At 37.0% G+C, this 15,000-nt stretch overlaps 1 protein-coding gene and 1 pseudogene across 1 annotated transcript; one reads left to right on the top strand and one right to left on the bottom strand.

Annotated features, from left to right (window-relative positions):
- LOC149036292 (uncharacterized) overlaps window positions 1-8,655 on the top strand; it is a 9,607-nt pseudogene extending 952 nt beyond the window's left edge.
- A 2,453-nt stretch (window positions 8,656-11,108) lies between these two features.
- Window positions 11,109-13,352, bottom strand: LOC149036291 (E3 ubiquitin-protein ligase TRIM71-like). The gene has a single exon (XM_089188813.1). It carries the CDS (start codon window positions 13,281-13,283, stop codon window positions 11,109-11,111), a length of 2,175 nt encoding a protein of 724 aa, XP_089044939.1. The 5' UTR covers window positions 13,284-13,352.
- Window positions 13,353-15,000: the final 1,648 nt, after the last annotated feature.

The raw sequence follows: 15,000 nt of genomic DNA, 5'->3' as shown, positions 1-15,000 counted from the left end.
AAGCAGCCTATCTCGGTCCAAATGATGATGAAGATGCAGATGGTAATGAGAAAGTTATACATTCTAGAAACATGAACAGAGGTTTTATGGCTATCATTCAACTGCAAGTTTTTTGTTTTTTGTATTGATCTATTTCTGTATTGTCTCTAGATACGTATTCTCTGCTCTAGCTGAGGTCAAAGTATCTCAGTGATGAAGAAGATGAAATTCCATTGCCAGAGACAAACTCTGAAGGAAAGACCACCTCGATGAAGACCTCTCGACCTTACAATAAAACAAGCAGCATTGGTTTTATTTTGACAAAATCAATAAAAACATTACTAGCATCAGTAAAAATGTTGTCATCAGGACACTTTAAGGCAAATAATCAATGAACTGAGTATATTTTGTCTCATATTGCAGTGTAGGGAGCTTTTCAATTGGAAAACCAACTGAAGAAACTTGGAGCTGGAGTCCAGCTCATAAGGAGAGCTGCAAGTGGTCTCCCAACTAAGAAATTTAAAGTAAATTTAACAAAAATGAAATACGGTGACATACAAAGAAAAACTGTCAATTGTTATAACATTCCAAAAGTAATACATTCTCACTTTCCTTAACTGAATTGAGCGACAAATTACTGACTCAATGTAACTGAAAGTAATATGATTACTTTCTAGAATTTAATACGGTAATTATACATTTAACATTTATAACCTCATTTTATTTTTCAGGCCAACCATTTGGAAAGCAAGGAAAAAGGTAACAAATTAATAATCAACTTACAACCTATACGCATGGACATACTAATATTTTTCCAGCATTCCACTAAAAGTAAGGCCACGAAAAGAGGTGAAGAGGGGTTAACAATAGAATTCCTGTGTGATTTTCAGATAAGCAAATTGGTTGTGATCAGAATGATGTGCTTGCCAGTTCAGTAAAGTCCAAGTTGCCACAACAACAAGCTAGTTAAAATATAGATACGGCACCCTTTTCTATTGAAAAGGTAATAATACAATAATTATTTTCCTCGGAGGGAACTAGCTGTGCAGTAGTTTGACTACATTTCTTAAGCAATGACTGTAAAATCCAGCCGATAAAATATTACTGACTGCATTTGCACTTTTTGCGTAACAGAAATCTAAGTCTTAATATATAATATATCTTGTAGAACAGCACTTCTAAGACATCAGTCGCTAACAATATCAATTCATGGCCAGGTTAAAATTACCTATAAATGCCTCTGCTTTAATTGATATTATGTATATTGTATCTGACCTGGGCCATGACAAACAAGAGCTACATATCAATGACTGGGTTGCTATGGCGTATGACAGCCAACACTACATTGGACAAATTTTGTCTATAAGCAGTAAATATGCAATCAAAATTAACTAAGATTTATACACAACAGCTGAAACAAAATAAATTATCAGAGAATCCAGACTTCTGCTCATGTCTTTCATGTGTGTGCCTATACAACAGTACCAAGAAATTTCACAGAAAGGTTAGTTCTTCAATGTATGAGTTACCGGTAAGTGATAATGTATGTATTACAGTTATGGTATATTGCAAGCTATACACAGTAGTATAGTTTTGGTACATTAGTAAAGTGAAGACTTTTTCATCCCAAATTCATGGGGTTTCTAAGGAATTTTCATGGTGCCTGCATATTCTTAACAACCCCATGAAAACTAACTGGCAATTAACTTTCATGTGCCATGAAAATACGATGGAGAGGCCATGAAAATTCAAGGAACATTTTAATGGTCAATGAATTTTTTACATTAACCCATTAAAAACTAGTGAATTTTAACACCATGAAATTTTTGACATGAAATTCAGGGGTTTTCAGTACCTTTGAAAAGGCCATGAAATACTTCTTCTAAAATTATACCTTTCTGCTTTGCAATTCCTAGTTGTTATTTATCATGCAGGTCTTTTGATGAAACCAGATTGTGAGGAGCTTCCAATCATTGCTAAAGCTGCAGTAATTCTGGAGTTCACTGATTTGCAGGGCAAAGCCTATCCCACTTGTATGGCACAGCACAAAGGGCAATACAGTTGTCTTACCTGTGAAGAACCTGGTGTAGTGGTTAAACAAGGAAAAGGGCGTACCGGTTTCTATCCCTACCGGACTCCCGCTAAAGCAGTCTCAAAGCGCACCTACGAGAGTTTTATAAGGAATGGTCTCTCGGGAAACAGAGAGAATAAAAAGGTTAAAATGATTGTCATGTTACACTGCTTTATAGAGATAAATTAAAGCTTGACGTTAAAAGATACAATAAAGCTTGCTGTAAAGACACCACCTGAACATGTACATGTCCTTTTTTTAAGAAATATGCACAGGAATAGTCTCTAAAACAGTAGTTAATCATGTGTCATTTGCTAATGTTACTATTGCTGTTGTTGTTCTTTGGGTATCAGTGATTATTACTGTTGCTGATTATTAGGTTGTAGGTGTCTATGATGTCACTAGCCTCGCAATGATGCCCTGGTTTGATATAGTATTGGATTTGGTTCCTGACTATATACATGGCTGCCTATTAGGTGTTACATAGACCCTTCTCTACACATGGTTCTCAGCAACTAATCAACAGAAGTCATACGTTATTGGAGGGCAGGTACTACCAACTAAATTAGAACTGCAGGTCATAGCAAATGAGCAGATTCTCGCAACTCAGTTAAGATTTGAGTGTTTCATTTGTTTTAGTTAAGTAACTATATTTGGTAATCATGGTCAATATACATGTACATATGTGACAGAATGGGATAGAGGGCAATAGAACTGTGTTCTTGTGAAAACAGTTTATACTAGATTCACATGATAGAATTCATTTGGTCATTATTTGTACCTGATGTTTGCAAGAAATATGGTTTGACAAACACTGAATAAATTGCGGGTTAATGGTGTCAATAAACGCACACTTAAGATGAGAACTCCAGACTTCTTGGCACGTCTACCAAGAAAACATGGAGAAAAATCTCAAGAACTTGAAAGGTGTGTACTTGAATGGAACAGTGGCTTGTTGATACTGGGAAGTAATCTTACGCAGCAACAAACTATTTTTTTTAAGCTTCAGAGTTGTAGTCTTGGTTGCTGTACTATTCACTTCCAGGCTTAGTTGGTTACCTTCCTGATAAGTACCTGTGCCACTTTATACACTTGGCTGAGGGGGTATACATTCTTCTTGGGGATGGAATGACACCAGTACAGCTTACAAGAGCTTGGGATCTCCCTCAGACATTCTACAAGGATTTTCAACATTTGTATGGTAAGAAAACCCAATGACAGTCTCAACTCTATATTCAGATCTTATTTCTTTTTATAACCATTACATTGTAGGCTTGATGAGGATTCTAAACCCTGCCAATACCAGTTTTCTATGTGCTTTATGTTGCTGTTGTGTATTTTTTTTTAAGGTTACTTGTCCCAGGCTTGCTTCACTCTGCCAAACAAAATTAATATTCTTAAACCACTGTCAAATATCTTGAGTGACAATAATACATATTTCAATCAAAGAGGAGAGAAAGCAGCTGGAGCACTAGTAATATCTCTAAGGCTTTTCTCATTTATTGTTGGTAAAAGAAATAACGAAAAAATAAATTATTTTTGTAGCATTGCTGCTCAACAAGGAGAAATTGGTTTGTGGCTCAGAAGAATTTTTAAGATATGTTTATCCTGATGGGTTGACAGTGTTATGCCTCTGTCCATATGTGTTACCTAATAGAAAAAGCCAAGCTATTGTGAAGCATCCTCTTGGGGTTAATTCACCCACTGACTGGTCAAAAAAGGGGAATGGCAGTTATGGTCTCAACATTCACAATACTGGTGCCCATTTAGCTGACTATGTTGAAGGATGGGGTCCACTGTGGACATGGTCCACCTTTGGGTTTGAGGACATAAATGGCACCATCATGGACTTTTTTTATATATTTATTTATTTAAGGATTTGTACAAAGCAGTACCGGAGCAAAAACAATAGGACATAAGTCCTCTACTAGATTTAAGCTCCAACCCAACCCCCTCCTAAATAACTTAATAATATAAATAGACTAAATAGGCTGCTTAACAAATGCACACAACATGGGTATTTACCCAGCGACGTTTAGGACAAACTATTTTAAAGATACGAAAGTTGTCGCCATCAAAAACATTTAAGAGTCTCTTCAAATAAAGCAACTTAAGTTTACACTTAAAAAAGTCAATAGACTCAGCCTGCCTAACATCATTAGATATATTGTTCCACAAATTTGTTATCCTATTAAAATAGAAGTCCCGAAATGTTGATGTACGATTTTTATTAATCTTCAAGTTCAGCCCTGAGTATGCTTGACGCGTCTGACAAAGGAAAAATAGTAATTAAATGAACAAGTTACATCAATATGACCATGAAGACATTTAAAAAAGAAAACTAAGTCAAGATATTCAAGCCAGTAATTGAAAGGCAATAACTTCAGTTTGATTAAACGAGCCCTATAAGATAAGTTACTACTATTTCTTTTTAGTATAAAGCGTGTAGCTCTTCTTTGCACATTTTCAACTAAGAATAATTTGCTGATGACAGACTGAGGTGCCCATAACTGAGAGCAATAGCAAAAGTGCAAACACACTAATGAACAGTAGACACAACAGCAGAACACTGCAACACTACAACAATTCCTGTGCAATTCCTTTTAATAAAGCCCAGTAACCTGTTTGCTTTAGCATTACTATCATGAGTTTATGATCCTTCCAAGGTGTCATTTACGATCACTACCCCCAAATCTTTTTCAGTTGAGACAACCCCCACAATCTATACCATTTATACTTTAGCTACAATATGGATTAATACGCAGATTACTGCATTTTGTAGGCTGAAAATACAATTCATTTACAAGGATCAAGTTGTAAGCGAAACTACATCCTGCTGCGGCTAAACTTCAGAATACCCCGCAACTGACACGCCCTTTCAAATCCTGCTACCGCAGTCCCGCAGTCGACATAATTTACATACTATCTATATATAAACCTCACGAAATATACCGCTTTTTGCTTTGTTCACCTTGTTGGTAGCACTTAGTTTAATACTTATTCATTCACTTCGGGTCGGCGTACATGTAGCAGTCCCGCAGTCGACATAATTTACATACTATCTATGTATAAACCTCACGAAATATACCGCTTTTTGCTTTGTCCACTACGGGACTGTGGACCGCGGTAGCACTTAAATTATACACTTACCCCATAACTTATTCATCCACTACGGGACTGCGGACCGCGGTAGCACTTTAGTAAAACACTGCGGACCACGGTAGCACTTAGTTTAATATTTATTCACCCGCGGACCTGTAGATTTAAAGAGGGCGTGTCAGTTGCGGGGTATTCTGAAGTTGCTCCCCTGCTGCAATTTCAAAAAATCAGCCTCATTTTTTATGATCCTATAACATTTAGAATCGTCAGCAAACATAGCCAGCGTCGCACTATTAATTACATTTGGCATGTCATTTATAAATAATGAAAAGAGAATCCGGGTCCTAGAAGTGACCCCCTGGGGTACACCTGACTCAACGTCAGTCCAATTACTGAAAGTACATTTATAACCACTCTTTGACGCCTTCCAGTTAGGTATGAGTAAAACCAGGAGAGCAGGGAGTCATCGCATCGGCAGAAATATTGGACAAGATGGCGGCCGCGCTTGCGCATTTCGTCCATAATGGCGTCCAAATAATATAAGAAACTGTATGGAAAATTGTAAAATTTCTAAAATATAACAATCAGGAGCTCATGGTCCCGTCTGCTCTCGATCGAGACATATTCAGTACTGATTCTGTTATTCATCAAACCTCACAGGGACTCGATGGATAAAAACCACTTACTTCCCGAGCCAGTTCTTTTGTCATTGATCATTGACCTAGGTCGCCATACAGTTCTTCAAAACCCGTCGTTCTCCATCCCAAACACTCGACTATAACAGGAAAGTGCGTCAATAAAATCAACTGCTCTTGATCGAATTGACTGCTACAGAGTTCGAAGCGTCCAAATATCCTGTAAAATTGCCATTTCCTCCTTCCCACCGCGCCAGAATATCCCTTATTTTCCATGTTGAGTAAGTGACGAGACGCCATGTTGAAAACTATGACTGAAATAGTTAAACACGAGCAACGCTGATCTTCGAATCGTCGGCCATATTTGTTTATGTTCTTGCAGGGAAATAAATTAGTTCTCAGGTCCTTTTCGGAATAAAAATATGCCAGGCATTGAATGCAAATTCAGTAGTCTTAGCGCGAAAATTAAATTAAAGCAAATCAAAATTCTGACATCATGTCATCGCTCTGCCTCGAAAAATCCCAAAGATTTTACTTGCAGGTCTTCTTTTCTTTTTCTTTTCATCAAATAAAAGATCTGCGGTGCTCAAATTGTATAACTCATGGTACGAAACACTCTTCTTTGCAGATCGAGCCGTGATCGCCGTCATATTGAATTCTCTTGATATTCTATTGTTCCGGAGTGTAATACGATATACCGCTGATAATTGTTAGCGGGCTCGAAATGTCCTTGATTTCTGGCGATGATTCCATTCGTTTTTAGCTTCGACGCGAGCTTTGCCGGGCACACGGTATCGAAATCCTTGGCAAAGTCCAAGTAAATTATGTCTAATTCCAGCCCGCGGTCCAGCGTATGACCAATGTCATAGACACATGGCACAGGAAATGTCTGTATACAGGTACTTTTAACAGAAACAGTGAATTTGCACCTAACAACGTTACACCACCCCACCTTGTTATTATGGTCAATTTTGTTTTCCAAACAAAACAAATGCAGTACTTGAAAAACAATATTTAACTTAATGTAACATGATGTTCAGTCAAGACCATTGTTTTTGGGAAGAATATGTATGGCCAAGTCGTGTCCAACAAAGTTCCCTTGGTTATTATTGTATGCACATATTAGGGTTTTTGCATTCCAGATGTTTGTTAAATAATTTACAGTTGTTTAGAAATACAAACATATCTGTCAGGACCACTCAAGATATTGTCCCTACCCTGTTAATGCAGCTAAATTTTCATGACCTCTTGCTGACTGTGTTAATATGCTTCCACTATATAATTAAACTGTTATAAATTTAAATCAAGTAAATTTATATCTTACTTTTCCAACTCCATTTGGAGAAATGAATTATTAATGTGCAATTTTGAATTTATTATTAGGTTAGATGGATGCTTCATGCTCAGAGTCCCTTAAGATGCAAGGTAGATTTGTTGGAAAATGGTTGTGTTAAAGATTTTATCAGAAGAATATTGAACACTAAAAGAGAGTAAATGATATTTTGCTCTTAAGTGAGCTTGTCTGTTCTTTGATCATAGTTTTATTAATATTGATCGCAATTGTTATCATCATCATCAGTAGCTTTTCACTACTGACTTCTTTTTTGCTTGAAAACACACTGTTATTAAAGATATTAATCTACTTATTTTTTCCATTCATGTTATAAAGTTAAAGTGCAAGGAATTGACAAGAATGGACAAGTGTTTTACTCTAAAGAGTAGACCAGAATGGTAAAGCATAATGGCTATGTTGTCTTTTCCCATGTGGCAAAGTTGGAGAGGTTGAGTCTTTTGAGTGGGAAAGGCAGTCTGGGATCACATTGGCAGTCTTTAGGGAGGTTCAGCCAGATCTCTAGAATCCATTCTTCTTTAGTGAGGCTGGTCATCACGCATTAAGGATGAAACAAGAAAGGTATAAATAAATTTGAGCATTGAAAATTGTAATGAAAGCAGTTGAAGTCACCTTTAGAGCTGACTTTTGCAAAGGTTGTCATTTTAAATTACAAATAATATTTTATGCCATAGCTATAAAATATAAAACAATTTTGTTGATAGCCTACTCAGAGAAGAAAAATAGGTAACCTTAGAGATGTTATTATTGAAGTGTGACATGCACTTTTCATTTGTATATAAAGGACTTGTATTTTGCACAAAAAATAAAAGGAAGTAATATTTTTTAGGAGGTCCAGTGATTGGGACAGTTAAGAAATTAAGTTATGAAAAGAAACTTGGTTTGTACTTCTCACTACTAACAAGTCTTGTTTTAAAATATTTTCAGATCAATGTTTCAAGTAAAACAAATCCAAGAAATCAAGCAAAAGGTGTTATTTCTCGAAGGGAACAGTGACCACCTCTGTCTTGTCCACATGCCAAATGTTTGTGCAGTGTGCAGATAATCCTTAAGTATTGGAACTCTAACAAAAAAGTGTTTTGTAAAAATATAAACAGCAAAACAAATAGCAGCAATCAGTCACGGAAACAGAACAAAAAAACAAACAAACAAAACAGCAATAACAACCATGAAAAAAAAAGAAAGATTAAATAGGTGTTGAATTTGTTTTTCTAAGGCATGAAATTTCTATTAAAAATGATCTGAACAAAAGGTCTCTGACAGTGTTTGGCGCAACTGAGCTTGACTGTTCTAAGGTTTTCTAACAAAGGCAACCAGTAATGTAGATTAGGGAAGTAACTTATTCATATCTAACAAAGTTCTTAAGAGTAGATAATGACGTAATGTTACACATGTGGAAGTTGAGTACCAAGGAACAGATAATGAATCTTTTTTGATTTTGGCACATGTGTGGACATGAGACATTTTGCATCACAATAAGAGTCCTCTGAGGTTAGAAAGCAAATCTGTGACATGCTACATTGGATTCATTGGCAATTTGCATTTAACTTAATTGACTGCTGCTTCATTAGAAAATTTATATTAATGCAAAGATTTACTAAAATTTGGTTTGAATAATAAATTTTGTGATCTTTAAGTTATAAACATATACATTTAACTATATCTATTGGTCAATTTTGTTTAGCATACCTTTTATTGAGCTAAAGTTTTAAGCCCCTAAAATTGCTCCTTGTCTTAAAACCTTCACATTCAAGGTATTGAGAATTTCTTGGAATTTATGTGGACTTCATGGCATTTAAATTGCCTCAAATTCAATGCCCAGAAATTCCCAAGAACTCCACCTTTCTTAAATTGTAGGTAATATGTATTGCTGAGAATTCCTAGGAATTCCTAGGAATTCCAAGTTCTTATTAAACTGGAGTCTTCCTTTCCCAGAAATTTCCAGTAATTCCATGCTTTTCAAAGGAGAGCTTATTTTCATAGTTGGGAATTTTTGAGAATTCCTAGGAATTCCCAGGAATTCCCAGGAAACTGGGAATTCAGTTTGCAAGGGTACCTTGCAAATGAAAATTGGGAAGGGGCCCCTTCCCAATTTTCATTTGGAGGGAAGGGGTGGCTGCTCACCGGCCAGGAAAGCAACGCCCATGCAAGAATGACACATCTTCTCAGGGTGTTAATGTAGGATTCATGATAGATAACAGATGTTACTTGGACAAATATTAGACGAGTCACATATAAGATTTTTCTCCAGGGTGACAGAACTTTGATAACATTTTGTGCGATGATATGATGGTGTTGACCAAAACAAATTGTCACATTCAATCCTCATCAAAAGGGGAGATGTTACTGAGAGCAAAAAGTGCACAACTACCTCATAAAGAGTGTGGGACAATCCTGATTCCTTTTACAATGGCGCACTCAGTTGTGACATTTTGCATGCTTTGGAAAAATGAAATGGGAAGGTAACTGACAAGGATGTGGGAAATTTTACGTCAAACATAAGAAAAACATACAATACCCCCAAACATTTTGGTGTTCCTAATCCCACACCACGTGATTGAGGTTACCTGGTAGTTTCTAGTAAATAGGACTAAAGAGTGTCTTCTTATGCATGCTAGATGCAATCCTAGATTGTAAACAATATAACAGTTTGCAGTGGGATCTGTCTAAGAACAAGAAGAGAATGTAGTAGTAATTCTTATTTTGCAGAACAGATTTTAACCCGATTGAAGTTGTGGATATCAGTGCACATTGAACAATTGACCTTAACAAAGCGCTCGGCAGAGGTGTAAAGATCCTCCCTCATTATTTGCATGGATAAAATCTGGCTGGAAAAATTAAGGAAGCTGATCTGTCTGCTTAAACTTCTGATGTAATTCAGAGAAGATTAAGAACTGGGTGTTGGTGAGCTCATCTTATCGCTGAATCTTCCCTACAAAAATTGTGATAGGTTTTCACACACAATGGAACTCTGGCTGAAGGTACAACAACAATGAAGTAAAAATAGCTCTGGAGAGACAACCAGCTGCAGGAACAGAAACTCATCACAATTTCCTGGTACACAGCGATCTACTTCAAGCAGGCTTTAACAGTAGTCAAGGATAAGACAGCGTTTTGGTTCCACAGTAGACTTTATTACTACATCAGGACAACAACTGACATGACCACTAGCGTACTCAACTTCCTTACCAATGTAAACAAAAAAGCTTGACAAAGTACTTGCTTAAATCTGAACTGGTGTGAGGTTCCATTTTCCTCTATATTTGCAATATTTAATAGTATAACAAAAGAAGTGGAAAAGGTCTATTTGAAGTAAAATGATTTCTACTTAAATATTCCATCTGTCAAGCTTAAGGAAGAGGATCTAACAAACTCCAGGCCATTAAAAATAGGAAACTGAGGTGAGAAGCCACAACTCTGATATTGAAAATATACCTATCTTAATTACAGTAGAGTAGCTTAAGAAATAAAAGTGGAAAAGCAATTAAAAATTTCTGCTCACGCTTATATTTACATAAAATTTCACTAGTAATGGTCAACAAAAGTACCGACATGCAGGTGTACCATGAAAGCAAGCAACAAAGCAAAACCTTTTAGTTTACTATTCAAAAACTACTGTCGCTTTCTATATATATATATATATATATATATATTTTTTTTACTCACTAGAGTGACAGAACTTGAAAAAATTCGAATTATTAAATATAAAAAGTTTATGAATACCTATGTCCAAAAACCCACAAAAAAACCCCAACTTTAAATTTTATAATAAATTACAAAAATACAATATTTTGGCCATAAGTTGTACAAAAAAATCTTTTAGTTTACTATTCAAAAACTACTATGGCTTTTTGTATTTTTTTTTTTTTACTTCCTAGAATGAAAGAACTTGAATAAACTTGAATGATTAAATTCAGTGAGTTTATAAATACATACATCAAGATTAGTTGAAAACAAGATAAATCATCCACATCTACTCAAATATCTGAATGCGATCGTTTAAGCAATCAGCCACAACTATCCTCCCATCACTAAGAACTGCTATAGATGTTGGAGTGTAGAACTCTCCTGGCTCCTTCCCTAAACTTCCAAACTTTGCTACAAACTTCCCATTCAGTTCAAATACCTGAACTCTGTCATTGCCTCCATCACAGACCATCAGGTGTCCTGCCTTGTTAACTGACAAGAAACGGGGTTCATTAAACTTCCCATCCCCTATCCCCTTACTTCCAAATTTGTGCAAAAACTTGCCATTTATATCAAACACTTTGATACAATGTTCACCATGGTCTGACACTACAAGATATTTGTCATATTGAATACAGTGAAAAGGCCAAGTAAAACCCTCACCTTCACCTTCACCAAGTTTAGACAAACACTTGCCAATAGGAGAAAAGGTTTTTATAACTCTGTTGCGCTCATTCACAACAATGATATTTCCATTCCTGTCAAAACATACACCATGAGGATCCCTCAGCTGGTGATCAAGATTTCCTGTACCACCGAACTGGCCCAGGTACTCACCCTGCTCATTAAAGGATTGAACTCGATGGTTATAACTGTCTACCACTATGCTGCAACCATTCTTATCAAATGCTATCGCAGAAGGCCAACTAAACTGTCCCTCTTTATTACCCTGCTTGCCAAAAGATCTTAAGTAAGTTCCATCACTACTAAATACCTGAACCCTGTGGTTACCAGTCTCAGTCACTGCAATTTCATCTCGTTCATTGACTGCCACTCCATATGGACCATTTAGCATTCCAACTGACGAACCTGATTGTCCAAAAGATAACACGTGTCTGAACTGCCTGGGTTTCAGTTTAACAGGAAATGGACTGCCATGAATGTGTTCTTTATTTACTTTCACTGATACTTGGCATTCTTCTGTATCTTTAAGGAAGTATCTGACTTTGTAGCTACCATCTTTCTCATCTTTGACATGCACTTCTGTCGCACAGTCATGGCCTTGCTGATTTTTTATTTCCACGGTTACACAGTCACACTCATTGTAACAATGTTCTCCTTCAGCATTTCTTGTTGTAAATAAAAAGTTTGATTCAAGTCCAACAATGGCCTCACTGAGTCCTTTCCCTTCGGCAGTTGACTGATGAGCACAAGTGTTAGTCACAAACGTTACAACTGAGCCGATGCCGTCGGAATTAAGACTGTCGAGAAATGTTTTGTTTGGTTTGAAACAGAATTGACGAAGATCTTCATGGTCAGATGCGGCTTGTTTTCCAACATCCCCGACTTCTTCGTGTAAGACCGTATTTGGTGACTTATGTAACTGTGTAATCTCGGCTGTTTCAAGCGCTTGGACTTGACGCTTGACTTTGCATTGTTGAATTTGCACACATCCACGCGATTCTTTAATTTGTGTTTCAACTTTGTCTAAAATTTCCTTCTTGTTTGTTTTAATGACTTCGATCACGTTTTCAAAAAACTTGTTGACGTCTCGTTTCACTGCATCTCTTCGCGCTTCGATTTGATGAGATTTTATATCAAGATCAGCAATTTCGTCTTTCTTCTGTTCAATATTTTCCTTTTCTGCCTCTTTCAGAAGAATCTTAGCGTGAAAAACATGGGCGGTTGCAACACACTTATCGCAAAGGGCAACAGCACAGTCCTTGCAAAAGAACTTGAGTTCTTCATCTTCGTGATACTTCTCTTGGCAAAATGCCGGCCGCTTTGACGCGTCCTCGATGTCTTGATTTTCAAAACCTTTCAGAAGAAGAAGTTGATGCTCTTTATTTGGTTTGATTAGGTTATGCGGAATCAAACAGGAGTCACACCAAAACGAACGACATTGAAAACAGTACGAACTATTTGTGCTCATTTCGTCACAGTTTCCACATTTCACTCCAGCAGTATTACAATCGTTGATGTCCGACACGTCTAGCAAACCTTTGATATCAGAGTATGTGGGTAGAATCTTAAGGCACCCACTGCTAGAAACTGGAACTTTTTTTCGGCAGTCAGGGCAACTGATAAAATGGCGGTCATTATTAGTTCGTAAAATCTTGTTCAAGCAGGGAAGACAGAAACTATGCAAACATGGCAGTACCTTTGGTTCAAAACCTGTTTCCCTACACACAGAACAGGATGCTTTCTCGCGAAGCTTGTCGAGGAAGGTTTTTAGATCCATGATTGAGTACAACAGCCGGTCTAAGGGAGAGATATTAAATGGTAACTGACGGCTAAAAGGTCACTCTTGGAATATCGTCTTAAAATACAACTTCGTGAGTCATTCCATAAACGGTTCGAATTTGATCATGTGACCTTTACGTCACAAGTGTCTACATTAACTAAGATGACCGATAGTGCTTCGAGTGGAAGCGGTTCTATTTCGGGGTCTGGTTATTCGGATTTTGAGGCCTCGGTGGACATAACGAAAGGGTTTATGAATCTGTTGGTGAAATCAGGCCTTGGCAATTTGAACCGCCAGGACGAACGTGACCTAAAGTAGAGCGCGAGAGTCAGAAGAGGATCAAGAACCTGTGCGCCGCGGTCGCCTCAATCAAGAAAGCGAGAATGGTGAGTGCATTTACGATTGTAAATAAAGTAATCAGTTGCTTATTAAATGTAGGAGCGATCAAGTAAAGAAAACCAAGTGTGCAGACTCTTGAATACCATGGGAGTGAAGTGATTTTATGCTACACGCCCGTACCTTCCGAAGCTAAGGTTTCACTGACTGAAAATATAAACATACACGCTTGTGGAGGTGAATTTGATGGATTATACACGTTCACACGCGATTGAATCGGTTTTAAGTTTTACTGTGTTGAATTTGGCGAACGATTGAAGATTTTTCGGGTTTTACTTTAAAACACGATACAGCAAAAAAATAGCAGTCGCACATGTAGAATTGTAAATAAAGTAAAGTAGCTATCTCTCACGTTTGTGACAGTTGCAGAGCTGATAATTGTTCCTGTGGGTGAAACCAAACCTACAATTTGTTCTCTTTATTTCTTCTATTCAACATCGTGAAAAAAACGGCTACTTAACTGATTTTTTTATTACAAGGTGTCAGTATGGAAACTGCCAATCAATGTGGAGGGAGGAAGAAAACATCTTTTGCCAAGAAGTAGATGTGGTCAAAAATAAAAATTTGGAGGATGTTACAGAGGAACAGCTGCAGGCAGAAGCCAGATGTATTGTCCAGCATCTAGGGTTTGAGGAAACTGGTGGAGGCTGACTCCATCTGCATTTGTTTTGTTACAAAACATCACTTCACAGCGCTTCCCTGGTTGTCGTTTTCTTTGTTTTACACCCTGTTGTTTTCCCTCCATATTGTAAATGTCAACGCGGTCGCAGACTCGGTTCCGTTTTTTCTACCAAAGCACTGCGTTTTAAACAGTGGATGCAAGGTAGTCCCATGACATGTGCTTTAGTGGTTTCCTCTCTCAGGTTGTCGGCTTGTTTTATACACGATAAATGAGCGTAAGTAATTTACTGTTCACTCAGCTGACATTGGTACATTTTTAAACGAATGACCTTTTGGAGAGGACTTTGGAACCCCAAGCCAACACCTACACTCAAACCTGTCCCTATGTCTGAAATGAAAGTTTCCAAAAGCTCTTTGAGGAAAAAGAAAAGAAAAAGTAACACCACATGATGATTCCTGGTTTGATTCCTTTGATCCTAGACCCATGAAAGGTAGAAAGGAAATAACTCATAAAGAAAAAAATCGATTTTGCAAAGAAACTTAAAAAAATTGATCCTTGTTCTGGTATTCTTGATTTTTACCATTTTCCCCAAATTATGATGAAAATGATTATTGTTCTTCACAGTTCGATTTTGAACACAGAACAAAAGCAGGCATGAGATAGACACTTTTTAGTTACTGGGAAAAAAATAAAATC

This window comes from Pocillopora damicornis, chromosome 12, assembly GCF_964200805.1.
Source record: "Pocillopora damicornis chromosome 12, jaPocDami1.2, whole genome shotgun sequence".
Classification (NCBI taxonomy): Eukaryota; Metazoa; Cnidaria; class Anthozoa; order Scleractinia; family Pocilloporidae; genus Pocillopora; species Pocillopora damicornis.
Note: the sequence above shows the minus strand (reverse complement) of the source record. Positions and strands in the feature narration are given on the sequence as shown.